The sequence below is a fragment of the Neolamprologus brichardi genome, chromosome 12, assembly GCF_056152115.1.
Source record: "Neolamprologus brichardi isolate AB-2024 chromosome 12, ASM5615211v1, whole genome shotgun sequence".
In the NCBI taxonomy this organism is placed as follows: domain Eukaryota; kingdom Metazoa; phylum Chordata; class Actinopteri; order Cichliformes; family Cichlidae; genus Neolamprologus; species Neolamprologus brichardi.
In genome coordinates, this window is record NC_142115.1 from 18,686,007 (window position 1) to 18,695,843 (window position 9,837).

General features: G+C 40.0%; 1 protein-coding gene across 1 annotated transcript; it reads left to right on the forward strand.

The window, feature by feature from the left end:
- Positions 1-2,077: 2,077 nt before the first annotated feature.
- On the forward strand, positions 2,078-4,004 carry LOC148100212 (uncharacterized). Its single transcript, XM_087849073.1, has 6 exons — positions 2,078-2,231; positions 2,593-2,735; positions 3,027-3,091; positions 3,181-3,309; positions 3,452-3,550; positions 3,641-4,004. The coding sequence occupies exons 1-6, from the start codon at positions 2,127-2,129 to the stop codon at positions 3,694-3,696; spliced, it is 597 nt and encodes a 198-aa protein (XP_087705199.1). The 5' UTR covers positions 2,078-2,126; the 3' UTR covers positions 3,697-4,004.
- Positions 4,005-9,837: the final 5,833 nt, after the last annotated feature.

The window sequence follows — 9,837 nt, forward strand, 5'->3', positions numbered from 1 at the left end:
CAATCATTTGGGGATGGATTTTGTACTTGAAATTTGATAGACAGGTAGATAGATAAATAGATAGATAGATGGATAGCTTTACATGTATAGCTACATATTTTAATAATAATAGTAACAACAGCAACTCCCCCAGAAGAGCAAGGGCTATGCTAAAGGCTATGCTAAAGGCTATGCTAAAGGCTATGCTAAAACTCGATGTTGTTAGTCTAGTTATAACAGTAATAACATCAAAGTTGTTAATACTTATGTTGTTTTTATTACATCATGCTGATATCAGCCTGTTATGACGTCACTGTAAGTAGGCCATCGTATTGAGAAAAAAAAAGAGTGTGTTGTACAGCTCTCTATGCCAGGGGCTCAAACTCCAGTCCTCGAGGGCTGGTGTCCTGAAACCTTTCCATGTGTCCCTGTTGTAATTAGTAGGTCATTAGGAAGAGTATAGAACTTGACTGCATGCTGAGGAGGAAACCCCTGACCCTACTCAAGTAAATGTAAGTGTTTGGAAAAATGTACTTCTAAAAGTACTTTTATTTCACCATGTTCATTCACTCATGAGCTGCTGTAACATGAATCAAATGGCTGAATTGCCACCTCAGCATGCAGTCAAGTTCTGTAGAGTCTTGCTAATGATCTACTAATTGCATTCAGGTGTCCTGCAACAGGGACACATGGAAAAGTTGCAGGACACTGGCCCTCTAGGACTGCAGTTTGAGACCCCTGCTCTATGCCTTTCATATGATATGTTACTCAATATGTTTTGGGGTTTGTTTGTTTTTTTCAATCAAGGTCAACTTTGATCTTGGGCACTAACAATGATGGTTAAGGTCAAAAGCTTCGCCAACCTATTCGTGTTCCCCAAGGCCCAGTTTATCACCGTAAAGTTTGCAGATAATACATAAAAACTGTAGTTAATATAAAATATTTTATCAATTTTCACATTCGGTGTGACGACCCGATTCTCAGCAAATCGGGTTGCGTCATTTTTGCAATATCCAGTTAAGTGTCCTCTGGTTTCTAACCATGTCTCTTAAATTCACCATACCTCCCCCCAATCTAAGAGTATTTATCTCTATATTGACGTTCATAAACTTGACTTTAAGCCGTGTTTGTTCTGAGACTTATCAGTTTGATTTCCTTCCTCTGTTTCAGATCTGTGTCCCAATGAGAAGGAAAGTGCCGGAGATGTAAAGGGAAAAAGCAATACAACACTGTTATCACCTGCTGTATCGTTCAAGTCTAACCAGAGACATCAACTGGCTCCATGAGTCACATTTGTATTCAGATGTGCTTTCTTTGATATGAGGGAACTCTGTATCGCTGATGTTTTGGTGCTTTTTTTTTTATCTTGCAGGGAGTTCAATGCGAGACAGGTAGTTAAGCGTTTGACTGTCGCACTCTGTGTTACTACCTGGTCTAAAGTATGTCTCTGTAGGTCATCCAGGTGATGACTGGGAGCTTTGGTAAACACAAAGCTGATGAGACTCATAAAGTTATTCACTAATGAATCTGCGACATTCAGCAGTAGGTCTGCTAAAGACAAGTCAACAAACTAATTTCATTAATACTGCAGTTGGGTTAAATAATGTTGGAAAAGGGTTTTTCTTGTCTCCTATATTCACTCAAATCTTTACAAAAGGACACGCTATGCTTGCTTTTGTTTTTCAGGAGTCAGCTTTATTTGTACTTTCTGTGTTTTGGCTGACGCTACCCTGGAAATTCCAGTAAGTTTCCCGTGTTCTGCAATAACTGGCAATTCCAGGCTGCAACAGATTGTGATTGTGAAGCAGTTTATTTCTGTGCCACCCTACCCAAATCTGTCAAATCTTTTGCTGCTGCTCACTCCATACTTGACGGATAAAGAGAATATCTGTTTCACATGTCTGTGAGAAGCTTTTGCAGGAATGCAGCACATTCATGTTGTTTGCTATTTTCCATTTTGTTATTCTGCAAACGCACGCACACCACAGATAAAAAAAATTAAAGCTTTATCCTTATCTGTACCAATATTGCACAATCCCATTAAAGACCACCTCTCTTATGTAACTTCCCGCTGCACCTTCCCTATAAGAGTCCAGCTGTTGTGGTCTTGCTGTAGTATACAGCTGCCTGTCATTTGACTTGTCGTCATGTTCCTTCATTGTTGCCTGGCTTTGCTGGCTCTCTTCTTGCTCTCTGGTGCGTCTGATCCAGGCTGCGAAGAACTCGTTAAGCCTCTGGAGGATCGTAGCAAGGTACAGTGTCCTCAGCAGAGACATTCACCATGAAGCTGAACTGAGTTTAAATTGTTTTGACTCCCTGAGGGCTGAATTGTCATCGCTGATGCTCCTAGCTCTAGCAAAAAAACAAACAAACAAACAAAAAAAACCAGACTTGACCTTGGATGGTTAAAAAGTTAAAAAGGTCCCACTGGTGATTTTGCATGTATAAACTTATTATTATATATGATCACGGAAACAAGCGATAATCATGTTTATGCATGTGGTAAAGATGGTAAACTCATTTCTGTTGTTTTCAATAGAAATGCTGGTCCTTTAGAACCTGCTGTGAATCTCTTTGAAAGTTGAATTTACTTTTTCTTTTTTCTTTCTCTAGCTTTGGGGAAAATGGATATTTTACGCTGGAACATCAGACAGCAAAGAGCAATTAAAAGAGCTTAAAACTCTGCACAGCTTCTGGGTCAAACAGACTCCCATACCTGACAGTGAAGACATGCTCATTCGCTTTGGACACAAAGCGTAATTGTCGATATTTTCTAAATGATTTGTACTACCTTCAAGGCAGGGGTGTTAAACATAAGGCCCGTGGGCCAGAATCGGCCTAGCAAAGACTCAAATCCGGTCCAGTCGACAATTTAGGAAGATGAGAAGGAGGGCATAAAGTTGGGGCTTTTAACAAGGTTTACAGTTTTGTAATGAGATGAGTTTGACACCCCTGCTTTGAGGCATCAAATGAGTTACGTACTTTGACCTCTTGACCTTTTTCTTTGTTTTTTCATGTGCTTATATTTTTTTCCTGCTCCTTACCAGGGATGGAAAATGTTATCATGGAAGTGTCAATGCCACCTACTTAGGAAACTCTTCCACAGACACGTGTAAGAGATCACATGTTGTTATACTCGCATTATCAAATAGTCATTGTGATGTAAAACAACATGGCAACCATCTAATTTGTATCTTACAGATTTCTATAACTCCTCCAGACATGAGCATATTGGCAAGCATCTGGCCACTTGCCCCGACTGCTTGCTTTGGACAGACCACTTAGAGGTCGCCGGTGAAACCACAAAAAGCAGAGGCTTCAGGATCTTCAGTGAGTTGCATTTGCCTGTCTGTGTCCATATGTGTCCAACTTTTAGGACTCTGTAATGTTAATAATTAGTTTCAAACTGTTTTTTTATTGTTTTTGCCACTCTGTTGAAAATAATGTTAACACTGCCATCCCCTCCCTCCAGCAAAGACTGGGACACTGGAGGCCTCTCATCTCGAAGTCCTCAAGAAACAGGCTGAGTGCCTCAACTTCACACTAGATTTATACTTTGCAAACACTACAGGTGAGATGCGTTCACCATCCACACAAACAGTAAGCAGTACATCTAATGTAAACAATGACTCATCAGTTTGATTTCCTTCCTTCGTTTCAGATCTGTGTCCATATGAAAGTGAAGCTGTAACAGATGCAAGACAGGAAGAACAATAGAGAAAAACACATTTAAGCTCCTTTCACTCGATCTATCAGATCTATCCTGTAACCTGAAATTACTCAAGTGTTTGAAGTGTGTATTCAGATGTGTATCACAGATGTGCTGACAGATGTGGAGAAAGCGCTCTTTCATCTTGCAGTGGGTTCAGTCCAGGACAAGGAGTTTGTAACAGTGTTAACTCTGGCTGGGTTTTTTTTGTTTGTGTATGAATAGGTGAAATAGACTGATTTTAAATTTACTATAGATTCAGTAAACTGTGATTTCTGATTTTTCTTGTATTCACATAAAGATTCACAGAAAGAAACTGTGTGTTTGCTGTCTTTTGTTTTGTGTAAATCCGGTCTATTGGTCAAGCTTTGGCAAGTCTGGCAAACTTTGGCAAGTCTTTCCTGCAAATTTAAAACTAAAACTTAGGCTTTTTTCCTTCAAAGCCCCTCCCTTCCTATATTTTTGCATCATTGGCCTTAAAGTCCCATCCTGACAGTTTTGCACTGTCTGAGGAGTTTTAAATTGATGTGTGGATTTTACAGTACGTGATATTAACTGTAACAACCACCTAACAGCATGCAAAAAAAAAAAGAAAAATTGATTCTCTTCTGGTTATCCTTACCAGGGTTGCAGGGGGGCTGGAGTCTGTCCCAGCTGCCATAGGGCAAGAGGCAGGTTACACCCTGGACAGGTCACCAGTCTGTAGCAGGGCTAACACAGAGAGACAGACAGCTATTTGCACTCACGTTCACATTAACCTAACCCCACTAACTACATGTCTCTGGACTGTGGGAGGAACCGAGAGTACCTGCAAAGAACCCACGCAAACAAAGATAACAACACACAGAAAGGCCTTGGCCAGATGGTGGAGTCAACCCCAGGATCTTCTTGCTGTGAGGCAACAGTGATAATCACCATCACACCATACTGCAGTGTGGTGGTTAGCCAAAAAAAATAAATAAGTGATGAGTATGTGGTAAAGATAGTAAATGCCTTTCTGAAGGTGAATATTGTTTTATGTTCTTCTGCACATTATACCTGTTAAACGCACATCATGCTGATACAGCAGGTCTTGTCTGGATGCATCTTGCACTCCACCTGAGAGATTCATCCAAGGAACAGCGACCCCAGCCAGCAATTCCTAACTGAAAAGTTAGCCTTTTTTAAAAACAACAACAACAACAACAAAAGAAAATACTGATTCTCCTTCAAGCCCTGCTACAGACTGGCGACCTGTCCTGGGTGTACCCTGCCTCTTGCCCTGTGACAGCTGGGATAAGCTGGATGGATGGATTCTCCTTCAGCTGCATCTCCTTGGTCTGAATTGAAATGCTATTTCCGAGAAACAAGAAGTGGCAAGTTTTGCAAATGATCTACCATCGGCACATATTTGTGATTGCAGCCTTATGCTAATTTTCCCCACTTAGTAAACCTAACCTTTAATATTTACCATTTAGCACACGCACACACGCATCACCAACAAACACCAAATGAAGCATTATCTCTTTTGAAACCAGCCTTACATAATCCTATTACACAGTCCAACCAGCCCCTCTGCCCACCCCCTCTCTTATGTAACCTCCACTGAAGTCATCCCTGCCTCCCCACAGGAGCTCAGCAGTCCTGGTATGGAGCTGGCCGTCGTTTGACTTCTCATCATGCCTCTTCATTATTGTCTGACTTTGCTGCTCGCTCTGTTTTCTGATCTAGACTGAGGAGGTGCAGGGGTCAGCCATTCATTTTCCCAAGGGGTCACATGAGAAGAGAAACCAGTACTGTTGTGGAGGGCCGCACCAATAAGCAGATAAAAATATCAGATTAATACTGAGTGTGATTAATCACAGAAACGGCACAGTGTCCTCAGCAGAGATATATATTAATCACATATTTTGAAAATGTTATTTTAAACCTAACCCAAGTCACTTTCAGTAGAAATGTTTGTTTCTGCAATGACTGTCAGAACTGTGAAGCTGTATAAATCTCTCGAAGTCTGTCATTCTGTGGCTGCTTGTCTGTAAACTCATACATAAAAACCTGAATATTCTGTTGATGTTAATGATTTATTTTATATGGGTGATTTTATTTTTTCAGCCCTGTTGTTCTTTTTAAAAGTGCTTAAAAAAGTGGTATGGTATCTGGTAACCTTGATGTATTTGGGAAACAGGTAGAGTGCCTCGACTTCACAGTAGATTCTTCTGTGTTTGTCAGATTTCGAGTTCTGTTTAAATATCTCCAGACTGATTCTTAAGTATACATTTTACATGTATTATCTAGAACTTATATTACATCTCTTGTAGGTTGAGTTTGTTATTTATAGTAACCTTTTATTTTGAGTCCTACTAGTTTTTATTCTCTAGTTCTGTCCATGGTTATAGTCGTGAGTATTGTGTATGTAGTATTGGAGTTTATCCTGTCTTCCCTGTGTAACCTGTGCTAAGTTTCTGTCATTCTCTGCGCCCCCTCGCTGCTCTGTCTAGTTATTTTCCATGGTTTATTTCAGGAGGTTGTCTTAAGTTTAGCTTCCTTGTCTCATTAGTTAGAGTCAGTTCAGCAGTGTATTTTAACCCTATGTATATATTGTCTCAGTCTCCCTTCATCCTTTGCCAGCATTTCAAGTTTTGTGTCTCCCAGCTCCTGTGCCCCCTGGCCCTAGTGTTGATTCCCAGTTTAGGTTCCAGGACGTTTAACTTTTCAGTTCCCTTTTGTATTTTATGTATGTTTCTTTGATGTCATGCTATTTTGTATTCCAATCTTCAGCCTGAATAAATGGCTCAATTTTTGTTCACCACCACCTGCCTCTGCATGTCTACGTTAGGAGCCTCGCATTCCTCTCCGCTACACAACCCCTGACATGTACAACTCTTGTTTTTGGAGAAAACCCTCTGTTTTCACATACTATCATGTTCTGTGTTACCCAAGACATGAAAACAAAAAGCTATAATGACTGAATTATATTGTATTGAATGTAGAACTAGAGCTGTTGGGATTTATCATATATAATCATGTATAACCATTACAGGCATTAAACACTGTCCACTCTGCTATATCTTTAAAAATAATTAAAAATCCTCTTAACTACCATCTATAAATATCAACATTAATTAACACGTAGAACTCAAATCTTGCTTATTGTGCACTATTATGTGCATTCAGAGCTATTCTAATTGTTTTTTATTTTGTTACATTGCAGGTGCAATTGAAATGTACTCATATTCATGTAGTCCTTTTTTTAGTCATACCACTCAAAGAGCATTTAACTACAGGTCACACTTTAACTAAGGCCCTGCGACTGATAAGTCGGTGTACAGGGTGTACTGTGTACTTTCACAGTACACCCTGTCCAGGGTGTACTGTGATAGCTGGGATAGGCTCCAGCCCCTCTGCAACCCAGAACTAGATGAGTGGAAGATGATGGGATGGAGGTTATCTCATAACCCTTCAAAGACCAGCGTGTGTCTGTCCCTGCAGGAAACTGTGCTCAGAGATTTGAGAATGCAGACTGTTCTCATGTTTGGGCGGCTCTGCCTCAGGAGGCTGAGCATCTACCCAGCAGAAGGTCAGTGGTTCGATCACTGGCTTCTCTGGTCTGGACATTAAAGCATTGTTGAACGAGATACTGAACTCTGTCTTCTGAGTATGTGAATGTTAGGTTATGGATAGAGAGATGTATTGGGTGAATTAGAGTTATAGGAAGAAAGTTCTTTGAGTTCATTTCTCATGGCAGTGTTGAGGTCTTCCTTGAACTCAGTGTCACCACTGTCCGATTAAAAATACACACAGACATGGCATACACAGTTTCAAGATTCCCTAAAAGCATAATTTTCCTTGATTTTTTGTATCGGAATAGATACAAAAAATTGTATTTGTATTTTAAATTGTTTGTATTTTCCTTCACTCATCACACAAATATATCAACAGCAGTGATCACAAAACGGTGTATAACTGAATACAGTAGTGAGATATTTAACCAGGTCTTCCCATTAACACCTGACCTGTCCAGAGGTTCAGTCAATAAGCTCGTCAATAGCTTCAATGCTAAAATGTTAAATGTAATGGATACAATTGCTCCCATTAAGGTGAAGGTTATCTCTGGAAGGAAAAAGTCTCCATGGAGAAACTCCACACTAGTGAAAAATGAAAAAAGAGAGTGTAGGAAAGCTGAGCGCAGATGGAGAAAAACAAACCTCCAGGTTCATTATGACATCTATAAAGAGAAACTTCACAATTATAATTTACAACTGAGGAGTGCAAGGAGGTCCTACTTCTCTGACATCATCACCAAAAACAGTCATAATGCTCGGGTCTTATTTTCTACAGTTGACAGGCTAACAAACCCTCCTGTGTCAGTGGCACCTGAACTTCATTCGACCATGGCCTGCAATGACTTTGCCAAATTCTTCACAGAAAAAATCCAAAAGATTAGACAAGCAATTGGTACATCAACAGCAGATCCAGAATATGTACTGTGTCCACCGAAAAACAGTTTAAACACCATGAAACAGTTTCACCCGATTAACAGCAAAGACCTGGAGGACATCTTAGGTCAACTGAACTCCTCCTCTTGCTGTTTAGATGTCCTGCCAACAAGTTTTTTCAAAAAGGTCTCAAAGACTTTAGAGTCAGACCTGTTACAGATCGTCAATTTTTCTTTATTATCAGGTGTGTTTCCAGAATCACTAAAAACGGCTGTAATTAAACCTGTACTAAAAAAGGACAATCTCGACAAGACACAAATGAACAACTACAGGCCAATCTCAAATCTCCCATTTTTAAGTAAGATCATTGAAAAAGCAGTTTCTCAACAGGTCACTTACTTCTTAAAACAGAATAACTGCTATGATGCCTTCCAGTCAGGTTTTAGACAGAACCACAGCACTGAAACCGCTCTAAACAAAATGTTTAATGACATATGTCTGAATACAGACAGTGGAAAAATGTCAGTCTTAGTTTTACTGGATCTCAGTGCAGCATTTGATACAGTTGACCACAACATATTACTCAAACGACTGGAGAACTGGACAGGTCTTTCAGGAACTGTACTAAACTGGTTCAAAACATACTTAGAAAACAGGAAATACTTTGTATCAATAGGTAACTTCACATCTGAGCAGACAAGTATCACATGTGGAGTTCCCCAAGGTTCCATCTTGGGACCTCTTCTGTTTAACATTTACATGCTCCCACTGGCACAGATTATAAAGAACAACAAAATAAACTACCATAGCTATGCAGATGACACACAAATATATATCACAATGTCACCAGGAGACCGAGGCCCTGTACAGGCTCTTGGTAAATGCATTGAGGAAATTAATGACTGGTTGTGCCACAATTTTCTCCAGCTAAACAAAAACAAAACTGAGGTAATAGTCTTTGGCGCCAAAGAAAAACAATTACAGGTCACCAGAGAACTTCAGTCTATACACCTAAAAACCACAAACCAGGCGAGAAATTTGGGTGTAGTGATGGATGCAGACCTAAACCTAGAAAAACACATTAAGACAATAACAAAATCAGCTTACTATCACCTCAAGAATATATCAAGGATAAAAGATCTGATGTCCCAACAGGACCTGGAAAAACTAGTCCATGCATTCATCTTTAGTAGGCTTGATTACTGTAACAGCATCTTTACAGGTCTACCTAAAAAATCCGTCAGACAACTACAGCTCATTCAGAACTCTGCTGCTCGAGTCCTCACTAAGACCAAAAAAGTGGACCACATCAGTCCAGCTCTGAGGTCTTTACACTGGCTGCCTGTCCGTCAGAGGATAGACTTTAAAGTTCTGATGCTGGTCTATAAAGCTCTGAATGGTTTAGGACCAAAATACATCAGTGACCTCCTGACCCAGTATGAACCTTCCAGATCCCTCAGGTCATCTGGATCCGGTCTTTTATCAGTTCCCAGAGTCAGAACCAGACACAGAGAAGCTGCATTCAGCTTTTATGCTCCTTATATCTGGAACAAACTCCCAGAAAGCCTCCGATCAGCTGAAACACTCAGTTTATTTAAATCCAGGTTGAAGACTCACCTGTTCTCAGCTGCATTTGAATAAAGCACCAAATCCGCACTCAAAACTTACATTTTAACTACTGATTTTATCTACTGTTCTGATTTTATCTGTCTTGATTTTATATACTGTTTTGTT

Excerpts from the sequence above, each read along its gene's own strand:
- LOC148100212 (XM_087849073.1), top strand. The coding sequence starts at position 2,127 with ATGTTCCTTCATTGTTGCCTGGCTTTGCTGGCTCTCTTCTTGCTCTCT. Across the intron at positions 3,092-3,180 it reads AAACTCTTCCACAGACACGT|ATTTCTATAACTCCTCCAGA; the intron begins GTAAGAGATCAC and ends TGTATCTTACAG. Across the intron at positions 3,551-3,640 it reads ATACTTTGCAAACACTACAG|ATCTGTGTCCATATGAAAGT; the intron begins GTGAGATGCGTT and ends CCTTCGTTTCAG.